Consider the following 21,039-nt stretch of genomic DNA (forward strand, 5'->3'; position numbering starts at 1 on the left):
GCAAATAATTACAATACTCAAATTTGTGTGCACTCACAAACCCTAGAGTTTTAGGATACTCAACACAGACGAAGGAAAAGAAAAAAAGGAGTTCTACCTCTTCACATAGTATGAGAATAAAGTAATGGAAAAAAATGAGGTGGTAAAATATTAGCTCCTAGATAATAAGATTATCATTAGATGACGAAAAGAGTGAAGAATGTTGAAAAAGAAGAGGAATGTGAGTTAATTGTATTTTGAAAAGGGCTAGAGCTAATCTATTTATAGGTTGCATCGAGGAGTAACTTCCAATCCTGATCATTACAACAGACAAATATTTAATGTTATAGGAAATTAAAATGGAAAAAATTTTTAAAATAAAACCAAGAAATTGCTGCCATTAATTTAATAAATAAATAAATAAAATGTGTGAATTCAAAGCATCTCTAACAAAGAATGCACATAAATTTTGAAGTCCCACATCTTTATAAATAACTGTTAAGCTTGGAGGAGGCATATCGCACGTGTGTACCATTTGACCTAAATGTTGAAATTTCTGCTAAATATAACAATAAAAAATTAATAATAGTATAATTATTTTTTTTTATAGACCGAAAAATTAAGAAATTTGAACGAAAATTTTATACGGGTGATTTGGGGGAGGTCTGCGCGAACTCGTGCTAATGCTCGCACCGCATCGCCAGTCTTATCCATAAATAAGCAGTCCCAGGGTTCTTAGGGTTCTTAGAAGTTCTCTCTCTCTCTCTCTCGTTGCGCCGCCTCCATCGGAAGTCAAAATGCCTCGCCGTAGCTCTGGAGGTGAGCCCTTTCGATCTCAGATTTTCTCTTCGGTTTCTATCTGAAAATGAAAAGAAGAACTTCTCTTTCTGTTATTCTGATCTAGCAATGCTTTCCGATCTACTTCATTTCTATTTCTCTTCTAGGGTTTTATTGTTGTACCCTTTCTCGTTGCCGCAAGTATTTGTTACACAACTCATTCTTGTTTGTTGATCTATCATTAACGATGTTTACGATAAATTTCTGATTCGTAGTTCCTCTTACGTGGGCCTGATTTGTCTTCATTTACCTGCTTTTTGTTTGCCGAGAAAACTCAGCTTAGGCTCATACTAATGAAAATATTGAATCTTATTATTCCGTGTCAATTTCCCACCTCCAAAGGCCACCCTTTACTTCTGCGCTTTTTCCTTCCCCCCTCCCCCTCTCTTTTTTCGATTCAAATTATGTTTGCTTAATGTTTTTGTTTGGGATTTTGATATTTGATTTGTAGTACATCTTGGCATGGCAGTATTTGGATGGTGTTTAGTCCTTTAGACATAATTCTGATGTTATCTTTCATGTAACTGATTTGTATGGTTTCAAGCTGATTGTTTTTCTTCATCATTTCTTTTCCATCATTTCACCCCAACTTTTATCTATGTTATATCATATATGGGCGGGTTGACATGTTTAAAGTAATTGGCTTGACACAACATAATCTTGATTATACACATTTCCAGTGTGGTTTACGCGATCTCTAGGATGTCAAACAAAGGAACAGGCAATCATATAAATGTATTTGTGGGATTTTACCCAGCTCAATATAATTTTATGTTAGATGAGGATTTGAAGATATGTAAGGAATCCTTGTCAGAGTCAGAGTCAGAGTCGGACAGGCAATTTTACATGGAAAAGTTATCTTCAATGCGTTTGTTTGCTGTGATTAGTTGCGCACTTGAACTTCACACATGCTTGTAGTCCTTGCACTAAAGGGCTGAACTCCCCTCACAAGCCATTGCTTTGTACTTCACCTTTTATGGTAATGTGTGCTAACATCTCGATGTTTGTTCTTTGTTTGCAATCCATTTTTTCTGATTTGCAGTCTGCTTCTCCTGTTATGTTAATATGTGCTAACATCTCGATATTTGCTCTTGGTCAATTTGCAATCCATTTTCTGATCTGCAGTTCCCACCCCCCCTCTTTAGTGCAAGGACTACATGCACGTGTCACATTCAAGTCCACAACTAATCACCGCAAACAAATGCATTGCTTTTGGAAAAAGGATATGTGTTTTGAACTGTTGAAAGATAAAGATTATATATGGTTCATTCTGGTTATATTTGGTTTATGGAATGTCTATAGGATAAGATAGGAATGTAATAAATTGTGTATGCGTTTAATAATTTATAAAAAAGTCACTCATTGAGTTTGTGTTATTCAATCAAACATGGAATGGGATAGGAATAGATATTTTCATGGTAAATTTTAGGAATTATTATTCCTTGCCTATTCCGTGTTATGGTATCATAAAAATTTTAGCTTTTTAAATTTTCATTATAGCATAAACTCTTATTTGTAATAAAATTCTTATATTATAATTGTTATATTTCGAAGAATAGACGTTCCACGAACCAAACGTAACCTTAGAGTTTTATGTGCATATATGTGTTCTGCATTATATTCCAAACTATTGTGCTGTTTTGCTTAGTTGTATATGCAATGTTATGGTCTATCTCTGTTTTCGGTTATGATGACTAGGTCATTTATGCACGGTTGTCTCCTTTTGCAGGAAGACCTGCCGCCCGTGCTCCTCCTCGTCGCTCGCCTGTGCGTAACGCACCTCAACCAGGTACTGGTGTTATGTTGTAGATAAGGGTACTGTTACTGGCGAAGCTTGATTTGTTTCTTAATCTTTGTGAACTTTTTTAACCCATGTGATTTTTCTGTTCTGTTGCTTCAGCTAGCCATGCTCCTCCTCCAGCTCCTGCTCAGGGTGGCAGTGGTGGATCCATGCTTGGAGGACTTGGTTCTACCATAGCTCAGGGTACGTTGAAGAATGTTTGTTTTTTTGGGATGACCAATATAATTTCCTGTAGTTTTTTAATTAATGTATGTTATCTGTACAGAATATAGATTGTCTTGGGCATGTTTAAACATGTCTTTCTATCATGACAGGCATGGCTTTTGGTACTGGAAGTGCGGTGGCACACAGGGCAGTGGATGCAGTGATGGGTCCGCGGACCATTCAACATGAAACTGTTTCCTCTGAAGGGGCTGCTGCCCCAGTGCCTATGACAAACAATCCTGGTGGCCCTGATGCTTGTGGCAGTCATTCCAAGGCATTCCAAGATGTATGCAAAACTTTCCCTTTCTATGCGATTGGAAAATTTTATTTGGATTTACCTGAAAATTTAGACAGGTTTTTAGATGTGGCTGTTGTTACATACTTCTTTGAGGACTTGGCAATGTCTTGCTTTTTAAGGGAGTGGGTGATATATAACAATTAAGAGAGGATGAGAGAAATGGAAGAGAGAGAAGGGGAAAAAAATTAGTTGCACTCCTACCTGCAAGGATAAACATAGATACACAGACACACTCAGAAGATAACTCTAAACTTAACTTCCTTTTGAAAAGCAAGTACACTGTTGAATATAAGACTGAGTGGGTGATATATAACAATTAAGAGAGGATGAGAGAAATGGAAGAGAGAGAAGGGGAAAAAAATAGTTGCATTCCTACATGCAAGGATAAACATAGATACACAGACACACACTCAGAAGATAAATCTAAACTTCAACTTCCATTTGAAAAGCAAGTATACTGTTGAATAGATACAAGCTACACAATAGCCCTAATTCATAGGCTACAAATTTAAAAATTCTAAGACAAATAATAACCTTTTGGAACTCCACTAACCATAATAATGGCCAAATAAGACTCGAAATCTTCTCTTAAATTAGCCTAATCTCCTGAGAATCACAAAAAACTGCCAATATATACTTTTCTAAAGCATCACAAACATAAAATTTTCTAAAGCATCAACTTCTCAATGTTAGAAACTACTAATGACCCCAATAATCATCTATGAGGTCACTCCTATAAAAGAAAATAAAAAGAGAAAATTCCGAGGCAAATTAAGACAATTAAAAAAAAATCGAATGGTATCCTCAATTATTGAACTTCAGCTTTTGAGCTGGTCTTGTGTTCTACATGGATACTTATTTTATAATACCTGAAAATTGTAGTACATGGATGATTTACATTTTACATTTGTTTGTTTTTTGGTGATTATGGCCTAACGTGTTGTAGATATATGCTTATATGTATGTTTTAGCATTTTCTTTCTTTTTTGTTGCAATACAAATAAAGTTACAAGGATTGTGCTGTTTGCTAAGTTGTGCTTGTCACTTATGACAACAATTGAGCGACATAAGTTTTAAGTACCAATGAGAATGAAAATAATGGCATGAGTGAGATGCATGGAGCTAGATGCCACAAAAAATACTGTATGTTATTTTTATTTCCTATGATTCAAAATTTGTGTGAGAGAGAGTCTGTGGTGGGATATGCGGGAGAAAACTTGCTGGAAACAGAGATAAAAATGTGAGATAGACCCTTGATTCATTCTATTTCCCAAATTAAAACCTCAAGGCCATGCTAGGTCTGCAAAATGGATATTCCAAAGAAGAGAGTGGTTAGAATATAAGGATTTGGTAGTTTACACGAAAAAATTGTGTTATCACCATACAGCAAATGTCATAGAAAATATATATAATTTATATATATTTATTTGAATCCATAACATGAAATAAACATGGAATGACTATTTTCTGATTTCACCATGGGAATGTGTACTCAAATCCTATTCTATGTTAGATGGACGAACACTAAACCTTTTCATGGTGACATTTTTCTTTATTACATTCTCATCATATTTCATTTTATTCCTGAATAGATCTTCTGCAAATCAAACATAATCTAAAATTCTAGAAATATTCCATAAAACTATTTCATAAATATGATTCTTAAATAAACACTCGGTAAGAATATTGCAGATGCAGTTTCATTATAGTTTCCTATTATTTTTATCTTCTGGCAATTCATGGAAAAAATATTTCAATTTTGTATGAAATTTGAACTTTTTTAAGTTATTGTGAAATTGAAAGATGGCTTTGTCGTGATGTCATTTTCTTTTTATTTCTTTTTGATGGTTGGTTATCTTGCAGTGTTTGAACTTCTACGGGAGCGACATCAGCAAGTGCCAGTTTTATTTGGATATGTTGTCCGAGTGCAGGAAGAACTCTGGTTCTATGATGAGTGTCTAAGTTATATCCTTGCTCTTTGAATGCACTGGAGTATCAATATCCAATTTTTCTTCTGCTCTTAAAATTTGGAAACATATGGCTGTGATGATATGCGAACTAGTATTCTGTAGTGATTCAGATTTGCATCAATAAGGTTGATTGACAACTCCCAAACATGGTGTTTGAATGCTTTACTTCTTAATATTAGCGTCTGAACTGGGGGTTTGCATTTTGAGGTATTGGTATACGTACAAATGAATATTTCTTTTAGTATTAGGTATCCGTAGTTCATTTATGGAGGAATTGGTTTTAGATTTCTTAACTCTATTTTTAGCTGTTCCACCAACTTCAAATATTGCTGAAATGCACAATGGAAATTGCTTTCTAGATTCCTGTGTGGTTTATTACTCTCTGCACTAGTTTGCTGTGTTTTTGCGTGTTTTGCACCCTCCTTGGCAAAATTTGGAGACAGATGAGCTAGAGTAGTACAGTTTTTTGGTAAGCATTAATTTGCCTCCTGTGTTGAATTTTCAAAATAACATCTAGGTTGGTGATGTTGATGTTTAAAATACTATTTTCCCACGAAAAGGGTATTTGCAAGGTAGAATGAAGGTTTGTTTTAATACATGCCCATGTTAGAAAAGGTTTCTAATGTAGAATTAGAACTGACACCAAACATTATCCATCCAACCATGAGGTAGACTGGCAGCAACTCTGATGTGGAAATAATTATGCACCATTCTCATACTGGAAGGGCCTCTGATAATTCTTTACAAGGATGGAACCCCTTTGTCCATAAGAGGAAGGCTCTCAGGATGAGCAGTGGTATACACTGGGGAGAGCAGTTGTATTGAAAGTGACACACGCTTGCCCGTCTATGGTGCTTCATTTGTGAGAGGACATTTTAGCCCCCAAGCAAAGAAAACTTCTAACAGCCCTTAACCAACCTTCCAAATTAATTGATAAAAACCTGTCCTGTTTAATGATTATGCTCAACTTTGTTCATTGAACCACTACCTTAGCCAATAAGATCTCCATTTGAAGTTCCTCTCTAGCTTTAAGAATCTATGTAACCTTCATTCCTGATAGCAATGACCATTGCAACTGTTTGCATAATTTCAGTCTCCCAATAATATGCTATAGTTGCGCACGACTCATGCAACACTGAACTTCACTGTCCTCCCACTTCCAGCATACTGATGCAAGCTGCTAGTCCTCGTCTCCTCTTCCTTCCCAAATTTATGAGCATGCAGAGGGAGTATTAAACTATATTCCCTTGCAACGACGCCTGTATTTACCTGCTAGACTTGAGCCTACAATTTGTGTTTCTCGTGGCTAATACACTGACCCTGTTTTCCAGTAAAAGCCTTACTAAGTTGGTCTGCCCTCCTCATACTCGGGCCTCCTCTTTCTTTGTGCTGATAAATATAATCCCTGCTATAGAGAGACGTCGAGCATTTTGATCCGCTGAAGTCCTTTCACCTTACTAATTCATGAGAGCAAACTGACTTGGCCTCTGTCAAATCAAGTGTTTAACTTGAAGCAAACTGCACCTGATTGATTGGAAGATGCTTCAGCAAATAACACCAAGTCATTTGCAAAGAAAAGGAGTGATAATTTGGGTCCTCCCTATTAAGTTGAATATGCTTCCAAGCTCCCAAGTCTATTACATTATTGATCATGGAGAAAAGTCATTCCATGCATAGCATACTAGAGGGTTGCCTCGCCTCGCCTCGCCTCGCCTCGATGAATTCCTCTGCTTGGTTTGGGCTTTCTCTGGTTTGCCCCCACCCATTCCATGAAATTTGCGTAGTCACACTAGAGATGCAGGTCTCAATTGCTTCGACTAGATCTTCAAGAAGCTTTATGGCCTTCAGTCTATCATGAATAAATTCCTCATTTTCCTTTACCTACCTCAACTGCCAACTTCCCTTTTTCCCCTTGCATGATAGATGTATTGTGATTTTGAGAACCAAAGAATTTCTTCTTGCACGAGAACTATGTTCAGTTCGATTGAAAGTTATCCTTGCATGGGCCTCTCTACTCATCGTTTTGTTGAAGGAGAATTCAAAAAACCTACCATCAAATTTGAAGGTCATCCGCTCAGTTTTAGCAGCGACGCATTCGATCAATAATAATCTTTAGGGATGAAGGGGCATACTTCCATTTTTTTTTTAAAATTTTCAAGGATGAAAGTTATTTCAAAAACTATTTTTTTAGATGTAACCTTACTATAAAGAATTTGGTAAATATGAAAACTATAACCCAAAAATAGAAAATAAAATTTGAAAAGCACCAATCTTTTTGGTTAGTAGTTTTAAAATTAAAATTAATTTGATTAAATAAATATTCTTTTTGTCCTTAAATTAGATAATATTTCAAAAATATGATTAAAATAATAAAAAATTATAAAAAATATAATTATTATAATTGTTTTACTTAATTTTTATATTTCAAATTTTACTTTACCAGAACAACCTTACAGTAAAAAATATTTTTTAAAAAAATTATAAATGTTTTTATTTTAATTATTTTCAAAATTATTACCATTTATTTTATGTTATTATTATTACCACCCATTCTAATTTTAGTTAAAAATTATCTATAAAATGAATGATTTAATCCAAAAATTAATTATGGAAGTTCAAATATTCTGGCATTAAGTGATTATGGTAATTGAAAATCATAAAATATTATTTAAATTTTTTTGTAAATAGATGAAAATTAATAAGAGAAACAAAAAAATGTTAACGTAAATACGTATTTTTATAACCTATTTATTTGCTATACAAAAAAAAAAAGAAAGTAAAAATGATACCAAAATAACTATTAATCTTCTTGTTTGTGTGCGAGGACACGTAAATTTGTTTTTCTAATTTGACACCTTATAATATGTGAGGTCATGCTAATTTTAGAATTCTCAATGCATACTTTATCTCATAATTTAACATTTAATAAAGATGTAACAATTCAATTGAGCTGGTGCTTGGGTTTTTGTTATTTACTTTTTTGCTATCTTAAATGCTTTGACTCAATAATACAAGCTATATAAAAATTTTATACTTGAAAATTAAATTGTTTTCCAAAAATGAACATACTTTTAAATTGATTATTAAGTCATAGTTAGGGTTACAAATGAGTCAAGCTGTTCACGAGCAATTCAGGAGTTTGGTTCGGTAAGAGTTTGTTCAACCTTGTTTATTATTTAAATGAGCTTGTTTGGTAAGTCGCTTACAGTTTGGCTTGATTCGTATTGACTTGTGAGCGATTCGATGATTGGCTCGAATGGGCTTATTTATAAAACTTGTTAAGGAACAAAGTAATGAGTTCGTTAATAAACTTGTTAAGTTGGCCAAATCCCAAGAGTCTAATATTGACTCAGTTAGCCAAAGAGAAAGATATTAATCTAGGTCCAAACAAAAGTGGATGAAACTGTTATTATTAGGTCATTAATAAAATTTTAACTCGAACCTGAGCCTACAAATTAAATGAGTGGAGATCGAGCCAATATTTTCAATCTTGAGTCGAGCTGAGCTCACTCTATTGAGTTGAGCACGAGCTTAGCTGAGCGGAACTCCCACTCTACTAACTGAACTCGGGCATGCTAAAGCTCGACTCGACTCATTTGCAGCCCTAGTCACAATGTGTATAATGCTCCCATATTTTAGCGAGTAGATACCGAGAAGATGAGGTTAGATAAATTAACATAAAATTTTTAGATGTCATTGTATAAAATTAAGTATTAAGATCTAAAGCTTGAATTAAAATTAAAATGAAAATTAATGAAATATATTTAGAGGCAAATCAAATTACTAAGAGCATTAAGGTCCCATTTGGAAGTTGAAAAATATTAGGAAAATAAAAGAAAAATTAAAGAATTCACATTTTCATATTTGGTTATCAAGAAAAGTAAGAAAGAAAATAAAAAAATATACCGAATTTATAAACAAAAAATTTGATATTACACATCATCATTATTAATTTTCTTTAATTTTAATCATATTAAAACAAATAACTCATTTTTGGTAGTATTTAATAAAGAAGGAAAATATAAGGGAAAAATAAGTTTCCTTTATTATTTATTTATTTATTTATCCTAGAAGTAAAATTCTTAATCGAAATATACCTAACAAAACTCAATAAAAGAGAAAAAAATGATGCCTTACGCAAGTGAGGGATGTGCATGCACCATTTCACGCGGGAAAGGAAAAGTTGATTTTGTTAAGATAAAGATGAAACAAATTCACTTTGTTTGTCAGATCAAGTGAATTGGTCTATAAATTAAGAGTATGTTGGTATCAAAATAAACACCTTCTTTCAATTTTGGATTTTGATTTGGGGACGGAGGTTAGGCTTCATGGTTTCGTAGTTGAAGCAGCCCAACCAATAAAAACTAGCCAAAACACAAGAAAGAAAGATGAACTCACATAATAAAAATAATAAATAGAACATTTGCCGATCAAGTAATCAATTAATTGAAATTACATTAATTGTTGACAACAGCAGTTGCTAACGGGTTGGATCTAATAAGCCTGACACAGTGGGAACCTTCCCAAGCTAGGAGACCTGTCAAATACAATATTATATATATATATATATATATATATATATTATAACTAATTAATTAAGGCTCTCAGTTATGACAGGTAAAGCCAAGCATAGCCAGCTAGCTCGTTGCTCCTACGAATGAACCCTCCTCCTCCTCCTCCTCCATTTGCTTCGATTCTCCAACCACTGCAGTCTTTTATTGATTCGCATATTATTAATTATTGCTTTTAAAAATTTAATTGATCAATGATCATTATTAATTAAAATTATATATATATATATATAAATATTATCATGATAACCCAGCAGTGCCCTTGAGAAAACCAATGCATAATCTCCTCCATGCTTCCCGATCAGGCTCCCACGCTCCTGCGCTTGCTTTCAGCTCTTCCGCATATTTCTCCTGCATATTTTTATATGCATGAATATATCAGAGATATAGCTTTTCGTTTAAAGTCATAAACGAATGATTGTATAATTGAAAAGCTCATCCAGCTCTTCACATGATTAATCGTATAGAGACGACATGTGAGAGTGTGTATATGTATATACCATGATGAGATTGCGGTGGTGAAGACGGTCAATGAGGAGGAGAAGAATGTCTTTGGTGTACTCAGGGTGACCTTGAATCCCCATTATGTGACTTCCGCATTCAAACATCTCTATTCCCGTCTTCTCCGACCACGCCAACACCTTTGCTTTCGGTGGCAATTCCGTAACCTACATATGTTGTTTATACATAGGAGCATGGACGCATGCATTAATTCTTGGATATGACGGTGTTTGTCACGTATTAATTTCGAAATTAACCTTTTGAATTTACAGACTAACCTCGTCTCGATGACATTCGAAGATGGAGAGTCGGGCAGGGATTTTCATAGATGAGAAGAGTTTTGATGATGACACATGAACCGCGGTCACTCCGATGTCCCACCCCGATGTAGCTCGTCCCGTCTTTCCTCCTAGTGCACGACACAGTATCTGATTCAAGTGCTCCACAAAACCACACTTCAATTTCATACATGTATAAAATGACTCTCGTCCACTTGATTATTAGTATAAATTCTAATATATGATTGTTAATGCAGAATATGTATAACTATTGACTTGGAAAATAACTAGTGCAGTCACTGTTTTGACAGTCACATCATTAATTTGACTATGTATGTGCACTAATTGTTTTGACAACGACCAGATATCATTACTCAGTTGATTTAAAATTATGGGTCATTTTAGTGCAGATGGAGTGTTAATTAAATTAACATTAATTTTTAGAGCCATACTCTTGACGACACAATTCTCCATGTCCAGTCATCTTAATGCATAGTTCACACTCAACTGTACGAATAAGATAATAACATGATTCGACAATATAATTATTATATATATAAATATAGATTACGTTAGACAGTAGGGTGTAGATGCATGGACGCAGCGGGGATTAGAACAAGGAGAGGAGAAATGAAGATCTGGTGCAGTGCCCAGTGGCCACCGAGGGAAGACGAAGGGGCAAATAATAATAGTATTTAAAATGTTATAGTGGAGGTGACTGGTGATGGAGTAAGCAAAACTTGGTCTCATGCAACGTTATATTATTAGTGACATTTGAATATTATATATTTATTAATATAAAAAAATGATTATTAATAAGATTAATATTATAATTATGAGGGCAGACCACGTGGCTTGGGCGGAATCTTGGAGAGGAGGCGGACAACTATTCTGTCCCATCCCAAGCTGCAACATTACTGCTGTCCCAGCCCATATTATTATAATTATTATTACTACTACTCATAAATTTACACCATCCATTTTTGCACATTCTCCCATGTAATTATTTTGGCTCCCACTGGTTGGTACTATGCACAGCTGTACTTGTATGCGTGTGTGGGCGGGGGCGCAACAATTTTGGAAATGCTAAAAAAATTCCAAGGTGGAAACTGGAAAGAGAAAGAATTTTTGTGTTGTTTCTTTTTTGAAATGCAGTTTTTTTTTTTTTGTTTTTTTTACCTTCTTCAAGTTCTTCTTTGGACAATAGATTAAGAGAATGGGCGTGGGGGGGAATATACATGCATTGAGCATGTAAGGTAATCAATTAGAAGCTCTATTCTTCATTTACACTACAAATTTAGGAATACTTTATTTTGTAGGCTAAAATTTTTTGGAATTTGATGAAATTAAATAGAACTTGATTTTTATAATTATGTTATTTATTTTATTTTTGATTTATCATTTATAAGGGATAGAATAAAGGCGTGATTGTACTTTTTTTTTTGAAAGATTTTATATCTTTGGTTTCTGATGGCCAAAGCTGGCTGGTAGAACATTTCAACCAACTTTAATTTATGCATATGAGCTGAAACCTCTCCTATTAAATTTTTTCTTTATGATTTGAAATTTTAATTGATAAGTACTTTGAAACTATTCAAACAACACGAAATCAAAGAATTGTCGGATTTTATTTTTAATTTTAAATATCAATTTAGCCAACCTATCTCATAAAATAAAGGTATCATAAGCGAACTACCTCATTAAAGCCAACATCAGAACCCTAATTCTTACACTCTGAAGTTATTTTACAGCGTTGGTTCAAAGGATTACAGTCTAATCAATAGATGGTTTCATAATGCGTTAATGGCCTGGTAGAGTGACATGACACTACCTACTTCTCTTTGTGTCCTAACAGTGGCACAATAGGACAAGATTTTCATTAATGGCAACCAAATAAAGGGGGCCAGCTCCATTCTCCATGGCGTGTCATTGTCATAAGTGATTTCTTTAATTTCTCAGCTTTAGAGGGTTAGAGGGTGGCAAGCGTGCAACAAATTTTCTTAATGGCAGCGGACCAAGTTCCCCCACACAATCCTTCTAACAATTTGGAGGAGGTCCACTTCACTTAATAGGTATAGTGTGGCTATAGCTACAGAATTTACGATGCCGCTGGAGCATTTGTGCATGGTAGCCCTTGCTAATAAGCTCAAATTATGTTTTGAGTTTTGAAATCTGAAAAAGATTTTTTTTTATAAATTTGTATTAAATTTATTTAATTTCATAAACATAAATTCAAATACCTAAATCTATGATTACACAAATTCAATGTAAAATCTGAAAATTTTGCTCCCAAGTACAAACTATAGGCCTGGTTTGAATCAAAGTATTTTGTTTTGATAATAATAATAATAATAATAATAATAATAATAATAATAATAATTTTCACTATTTTTTTTTTTGTAACAAATATTTTTAAGAATAAAAATTTAAACTAATATAATTAACAATTAAAAATTTTAAAAATTGGAAGTTAATGACATGTGCACTTCATGTTTTTGTTATTGATGATTGAACAATTGGAACAATTTTGAGGATAAATGCAAAGAGTTACCAACATACAGAAAAGGAATTTAAAATTTTTATTACACAACTATGTGCATTTGCATGTTTCTACTTTTACTCCTTATCCATATAGTTAAAGTAAAAAAATAGTTCAAATTTGGGTTGAAAGAAAACAGAAATTCAATTCCCCACAAAAAAGCCACACTCCCATTCATTACATCTATTGTGTTTGAACTACTTTTGATATTTATCATGCATTTCCCTTTCATACACAATACCAAAAAAAGTAAGAGAAGATAAAAGATCTTATCTATCAGAAAATTAATTTTCTTAAATTTTATTCAGTTTAATCAAAAGGAGAGAGAAGAGGAATGAATATAGAAAAATGAAATAAAGATAAATCACCATTTTTGAAAATGTTTTGTACAGAAGTATTCTCTTTAAGTTTATAAGGAGAGTGAAAAGAATTATTCTTTGAAATTGTTTAAGACTTCGTATGGAACATGGATTTCAAATCTTTTTCATTTCTTGCTCTTCCTCTCCAATTTGAAAGGGAAAAATGGTGATATTTTTTCCCTCTATTTTTTCTCCACCTTATTTCTCACCTCTCCATCTTATGTGAACTGAAAAAAGAATCAGAAACAAAAAAAGAACTCAATCCTTTGCCCTCTACTTCTCTTTGCCTAACAAATATTTAAAATTGTCACTCTTTCTTTCTGTCCATGTCATAGGTATTAACATTCTCTATAAACATACAAACTTAAAATCCCTTTCTTACTCCTTTCCGGGATCTAACATGCTGTCTAACAAATTAAATTATGTTAAATTAAATTTTCTATATAATTAATTACTTGAACTTAGTTATGCACGTTACTGTTATCATACTACTATTAGTTAAACTCGCATATACATACACGTGTGCGGGCGTGTGTATATTATTTAAACTTCTTCGAAATACCTTTTTTGGGTGTTAATCTTATTGAACCAACACCCAATAGGCTGAAAAACTTCTTCTCCATTCATAATTGTAGAAAATATTAGATATTATTAATACAGTGCATTCTTATTATATTATACATAATACATGTTTTGAATTAATTACTATATAAATATAACAAATTTTTAGTTTATCAAATCAAATATTTTTTGCACCAATGACCATCTTCCACATCTCATTTTTAGCATTTGGAAGTGAGACCCGTTTAAATATAGCTTTCATGTCTTTTATCAAATGGGGCTGTCGAGAGAATTCCAAGTAAAATTCTCTCACTATTATTTTTTCTTTTCCAAAGCATGAAGATTTGATTCTGAAATAAAATATATTATTTTGAAAAAAGTACATTGACACTATGTCTAACAGAAACATAATCAAGAAAAGAGAAATAGAACGAATGACGATTTGCTTGTAAGTTTTATTTGTAAGGAAGGTTTCTTACTGCATTACTCTGTGGAACTCTCAGAATATAAACTAATTGAATTATGGGTTTCGGAAGGAACACGATAGTAAATTTATGATGAACTTCGATGCTCTTCCCTATCTCAATAAAATAATTAAATAAGAGAGGGTAACCACTCCACCCTCGCCCTCACGCTCCCTCATTAATTAAAAACTCTTCAAATGTTTCCTCCCCTTCACTTATAATCATGACACAAGTGGGTTAATTTATAAACGTCTTAAAGAGGCATTTGTGTCGTGACGATAATAATCTTTAGCTGCTTGAAAACAAAACATGAGCTTACTCCCATACAAATCTTGCTTTGAGATTTTTATGGGCATCCAAATTTCTTATGCTAAAATATCAGCCACTTATTATTATACTATAGTTTTATTACCACCATTATAAGAGATTTTTACATTTTTGTCATATATAACCAAGAATAATTTTAAGATTATAACATTATGTGATATTATAATCAATTATTTTACTATATTTTAATATAATAATACCTATATTATTAATATAATGCAATTTTAATTTATGTTTTTTTAATATCATTATTGCGATATTTGTAAAAAATAAATTATAATAATATTAATAATAGAAATAAGAAAAATAAGAAATCATACTATTATTTATATTAATATACATTTTATATAAGTAATAATTTTTTTCTGTTATATTCATGAAATAATACAGTAATATATATATTATCTTGTAATATGTTATATGAAATATTATTGCACTGTTATTGAAATATACCCAATACACAAGACTCAAGAATTCTACTAGGCAAATTAATCATACAAAATATTAAATATTAAAACAAAAATTATTCCAATAATATAATTTAAAAAAGTGACTCCTCTCAGTATTATATAACTAAAAGTAAAAATGATTAGGAGTGTTTTACACTTTTCAATTGAGCAAATTAAAATAGTCTACTTCTTCACTAAAATTTCAATACACTTTTTTTCTTAATTTAGAATTTAAGTTTAACAAAAATTTTGGTCAAAATGAAATCCTCAATTGCAGGATATTAAGTTAATAAATTCACTAAATTTCTCAAATTCCAAACTTTGTATTTTAAATTTATGTCAAAATCCAAAGAGGTGAGTTTTTGCTCTGCATCACTAACAAAACTGGTAATTTAAATTATATATTATAACAATAGAAATAAAAATAGCGATTCTTTAATAAAAATGGAAATAATTTATAAATAATTTGATTTTCTTAAAAAATAAAATAAAATAAATTATTTTTATGATTCACTTGCTACATATTTGAGTTTGAATGAATTGAAAGTGAGTGAAATAAAATTAAATTTATTACTTGATTTTATCAAATTTTTATTTTAATTTTTGTTTCTTTCTGAAATCCGTAAACCACACATGACGTCTTAATGTATGTGTGAATATTTAATTTATATATTATTATTTATTACAGCGTTCCATTCAATTCCTTGTATGCTTTCATTTGGTGAATTTTTTGTTTGTTTTTGGCAGAAAATACTTTTTAATTTCGGACAGTCTAATGCTTGCATTTCGCACTTCAGAAGCTCCAAAAAAAAAAAAAAAAAAAAAGAGAAAGAAAGAAAATAATAAATAATAAATAATAACAATAAAAAAATTGAAAAGCAAATGAGAAGAAAAAGAAGCCAAAGAAAACGGACCTGGTGACCGAAGCAAATTCCCAAAATCTTCTTCCTCATGGAGTCCAACCTCCTGAGAAAACACAAGAGATTGCAGATCCAAGCGTCATTGCCGTGGGCGTCGCTGCAGCTGCCGGTGATGACGAATCCGTCGTAGACGCCGATCTCCTTGTCGTCCGGCAGCTCTCCGCACGTGACGCGGTACACGTGCCAAGCCTCCCCTTCCTCCCCCAGCATTCTCACGAACACCCCAAAGTACCCCCCGTATTTCTTCTTCACGTATTCTGGGTCCTCCGCGCACTGAAGTACCGCGAACCGCTTCTGATGATGATCGCCGGCCATTTCAACTTTCTCCGGCAATCGGTTCCCGTTTCCCTCTCTCTCTACGGCTATTGCTCTACTAAATTCTTCCTCTCTCTAGAAACGATTCTGCAATTTTTGAGAGAGAGAGAGAGAGAGAGAGAGAGAGGAGAGAGAAGCGGCAAGTGTGGTTCTTTGGTTGGACCTTTGCTCCCTTCGGCGTTAATGGAGACTGCCATGGCAGCTAGTTATAAACAGCTGGGGCTCACAAAAGGGCATAAATTTGGCGTAATTTACGTTCCTGCCCTCCACACGGAGTACATCCCTACTTTTAACTAAATTGCCCTTCTTTCTTCCGCTTTTGTTGTTTCCATGGAGTTTTTCCCCTTTTGATATTGATATACCTAAATATGCCAAGTTCAAATGAGTTTTTTCCCGAATTAACTTTTTTTTAATATATATTAAATAATATCCATTCCAGGAAGTATATGACTTTAATGTAATCTCGTAACTCGGAACAGCGAGATTTATTTTTGAGAGGCAATGCTCGTGTGGAAGCGTGGCAAATCTCGCTGGTTTATCCAACGAGATTTGCTTCGGATACTTAATGCCCATCCAATCGACATTTGACGCGTGGCAAAGATTTGCTTCGGATATTTAATGCCCATCTAACCGGCGTTCGACGAGTGGCAAATCTCACTGAATGAACCAGCGAGATTCGCTTTAGCCATTGCACAACCCTTCCTCCTTCCATTGTCTTCGCGAACAGAGAGTAGTATGCATCCTTTGCAGAGAGACAAGGAGGAGCAGAGTACCAGCTTACAGTTAAGTAGATAGGGGCCGGGAAATATTGCGCAGGTGACTGTTGCGACGAGGGGCTACCTAACCGTTGAGGGCGTGCGTATATAAACTCGAGGAGATGGGGTAAGACACATTCTGCGATTTACTTCGTTTATAAATTTTAAATTAATTTATTTGATCAACGAGTTTCTTTGATAATCGGAATTGAGTTTAGTGTGCTGTTCAGAAGGCATCGTTCGGAAACACCTTTCTTTAAGGTTAGGGTTTTTATTTTTATTTTTATTTTTTGTATTTGAATTTTATTTTTTATGATATTGCCCAAATAAAAACATGCATGAAATTTTTTTGTTTGAATTATATAATATTTTTTGTATTTCTATGTTCTTTAGCATGTTTGTTTGATATAGTAACAATTTTATTTTTGAATGCATGTTGTTTATTAAGTTTGTAGAATGAAATGCATGTTGTTTCTCATGCCTTATCAATGAATCCCATTGGATTTTTATGCTCCTTTATAACATAATATAAATCAAGAAAAATAAAAATAATAATATTACCATATAATAATAACATAAAACAATAGCTGAAAATTTGAAACCATTTCATTCACATTATTTCAGTTAATTTTGTATGCAATATATATATTTATATTTTTAAAATGTAGGATGATAATGTTTGGTAAATAGTCGAAATTGACCAAATTCAAGACGTACTAAAACTTCTCTAATATTTAGAAATTGTGATTTATTTTAGGCTAAAATAAAGATGCTATGTTTTCCAAAATATGTGGAAACAAAAGTTAAAAGAAAAAATTTTATTGTCATGCCCACGAGCAATTCCCATTATGTATACATATATTTTAATAGTAGATGAATATTTTGAATAAAACTTTTTGTGCCTTGTATTCTAAAGTGAAATATTTAAAATTGCAAAAATACCTAGCGCATAATAATTCACTTAGATTTGTATTAATTGGGTTGCGGAATATTTATTCTAAGAATAAAATGATAATAGTATAAAAAATTATGTATTTACAAAAATAAAATATTGTAATTATAAAACAAGTAATATTGTAAAAGTTTTTATTATTTTATCATGAAATAGAATATGATAAAACTGATATTCCAATGGTGAAATTTGAGAATAATACTTTATTATTTATTTTAAGTTGTGGACTTACATAAATTTTAGATTCGTATTGCATTATATATATATATATATATATATAAAGAGAGAGAGAGAGAGAGAGAGAGAGAGAGAGAGAGAATATTTCATTATTGCATTGCTAAATCCGTATGTGTATATAGCATGTTAATTGTGAGATGACAATTTATAAGGTAATTTATAAAGCATTACTCATTAAGTTGATGCCATTTCACATGACAAGGATTAGGAAAAAATCTTTTTTGTGTGTGCAATGTAGAACAAGAGGTAATTATTTTAGATTTTGTATTTTTTTTTCTATTATTTTGGTTTAGAATGGGAAACTTTAGCAGTGCAATCTCAAATTTTAATTATAAGAATGTTTCATAAAATTTAATTGTTTATAGCATGTTAATTGTGAGATGCGCCTAATCTAAGCATTATGCATTGTGTGAAGTTCTCAATATTTAAAATTCATTTTCAAAATATTTTTTTTCTTTAAATACAACTCAAATGTCTAAATAAAATTTTTATTAGTCAAAAATTAATGGCATATTGGCGAATGAGGGCAACATAGATAAATTGCATAGTAAGTTTTAAAAATGTTTATGAATCACATTTAACTTTTCAAGAATCTAATTATGTAGACAAATTATTAAAATTTTAGCTTCAACTTGTACGACATATATAGACAAAGATTTTGATGAAATTTGAATAATATAATCATCAAAATTAAACCATTTGAAAAGTATTAAATTAATAAAACTTATTGGCTTGTGGTATGCTTTATGGATAAAAAAAATTAAGAGAATTGAAAATAATAATAATTATTTTTTCTAACTAATTGAGAGGCTTGATAAAAAATATAAAAGAAGCTTAGTGCTTATTATGATAAAAATTATTTTTGGTATCATTATAAAAAAAAATTATGAAAATTAAAAATTAAAATGAAAAAGTATGAATTGAAAACCAACGACATGCTTAGTTAATATTTTTAAAACTAAAATAAATAAATAAATAAACTTGATTGAATAAATGCTGGGTTTTGGCTATGAATCAAACAATAATCAAAATCATATGACTACAATAATAAAATTATAAAATAAAACAACTTGAAAATATTATGGTAAAAATAAATATTATTAAGTTTGTTTTACGTAATTATGACATGATAATTGAGAAAAATAAATATACTTTTAGATGACTTTTATCATTTTGAGTTTTTTTTTTTTTTTTAAATTTATGAATGCTTTATTTTAACTACATTTTAAATTTATGTGATATTTTTATTCAATTTTAATTAAAATTATGTTTCAAATCGTGGATATTAAAGTATCTTAACAGCAGGTTGTTTAAACATCTGAAACTATAAATTTAACTTTTATTTTTTTTCAATAAATAACTAAAAAACCAACAATATGAATAAATAATTTTCATAATATGTTTATTTAGCGTACAAAAACGAATATAAAGAACAAACAATACGAATCAAAACTAGGACTACAAATAAGTGAAGCTATGGCTAGTAAGCTTGGTTTGTTTATTAAAAAATGAGTTCAAGTTTGACTTGAGCATAAAGTTTTCTATTTGAGCTCGTTTTGTTTCATATATATAACTTAAACTCAAATCAACTAAAACTTATTTCACTTTAATGAACGAGTCAAGTTCAAGCGCAAGCTTGAACTCAAATTCAACTTGAGTGAAACTCGTTTTAAATTGATAAACGAATTAAGTTATCAAACTAATTAAATTAATTGATAATTAATAAATTATCAATTTATTTAGGAAAAATTTGGGCAAAAGAAGAAGAATTTGCATATGATTTTTATTTATCTAAATAAAGTTTATGATAGAGTAACTAGGGAAATGTTTTGGTGAGTATTAAAAAAGAAGTGAGTTTGCAACAGATATATGAATGTCACTAAGGGTATTTATGATAAAACTTTTTATTAACTTATCTTTGGAGAGACCTAAGATTTGAATGTGACTTTGCATTGGATTTAAATAAAATGTAATGAAAAATTATATTAAAAATTATTCAAATACATCCAAATCCAAATTTAAGATCTAAATTTTTTTTAATGAAATAAAGACACTCTAAAATCTATATACTCAAAAATTTAAAAGCTATAAGATATTTTAATGATCATAATAGAGTTATAAGATGACTAAACTTAGTGAAATTAATTCTTGATTACTATAAGTAACACATATCACTTATACATACAATTTTGTTTTGCGTAAGTCTTTTTTATTTCCCAATCACCGATCTATATGGCAGGAAGCTCAAGCAATGCTCCGGTGACGGTATTATTGTATATAGGGGGTGACAGTATTATTGTATATAGGGGGGACATCATAACCGGAGCAGATGGTGTTAGTTATAGTAGTCCGCCGGTTCAACCAATTCGAATTGTCCATAGGTGTAAATTAAATAAATTATATACGAATATATATAAATATTTATTGCAGGTGACCGTAAGATACCCTTTGCGAGGGTTCAATAATACAGTCCTCTACGAAGCTGTTCCTATGTCTGATGATTATGATCTGAGCATTGTGTTAGACGCACACTGCGTAGGTGAGACATATTTAACGGTACAATTATATGTCGAAACCATTCCTCAAATGGGTGTAATCGCGGCTACGCAGTTAGAGGCGCTTGCCGAGCATTTGGATGAAGTCAAGGAAGACACCCAACAAACACGTAATCTCTATGTGAGTGCGGAGGTTGGTGCTATGCCTAGTGTTGATTTTAACAAAT

General features: G+C 31.8%; 2 protein-coding genes across 3 annotated transcripts; one reads left to right on the forward strand and one right to left on the reverse strand.

The window, feature by feature from the left end:
- The first annotated feature begins 501 nt into the window (after window positions 1-501).
- On the forward strand, window positions 502-5,234 carry LOC131164767 (uncharacterized protein C6C3.02c). Of its 2 annotated transcripts, XM_058122206.1 has the most exons (5): window positions 502-798; window positions 2,546-2,605; window positions 2,717-2,800; window positions 2,932-3,107; window positions 4,983-5,234. In XM_058122206.1, exons 1-5 carry the CDS (start codon window positions 777-779, stop codon window positions 5,079-5,081), a joined length of 441 nt encoding a protein of 146 aa, XP_057978189.1. In that variant the 5' UTR covers window positions 502-776; the 3' UTR covers window positions 5,082-5,234. The 2 variants fall into 2 exon arrangements, with proteins under 2 accessions (XP_057978189.1, XP_057978188.1); XM_058122205.1 differs by having other exon boundaries at window positions 577-798; window positions 2,932-5,234.
- A 4,233-nt stretch (window positions 5,235-9,467) lies between these two features.
- On the reverse strand, window positions 9,468-16,555 carry LOC131164769 (gamma-glutamyl peptidase 5-like). Its single transcript, XM_058122207.1, has 4 exons — window positions 16,053-16,555; window positions 10,440-10,589; window positions 10,161-10,328; window positions 9,468-10,011 (listed from the first exon to the last, which is right to left on the reverse strand). The coding sequence occupies exons 1-4, from the start codon at window positions 16,371-16,373 to the stop codon at window positions 9,901-9,903; spliced, it is 750 nt and encodes a 249-aa protein (XP_057978190.1). The 5' UTR covers window positions 16,374-16,555; the 3' UTR covers window positions 9,468-9,900.
- Between the last annotated feature and the right edge of the window lie 4,484 nt (window positions 16,556-21,039).

The sequence above is a fragment of the Malania oleifera genome, chromosome 9 (genome assembly GCF_029873635.1).
Source record: "Malania oleifera isolate guangnan ecotype guangnan chromosome 9, ASM2987363v1, whole genome shotgun sequence".
Classification (NCBI taxonomy): domain Eukaryota; kingdom Viridiplantae; phylum Streptophyta; class Magnoliopsida; order Santalales; family Ximeniaceae; genus Malania; species Malania oleifera.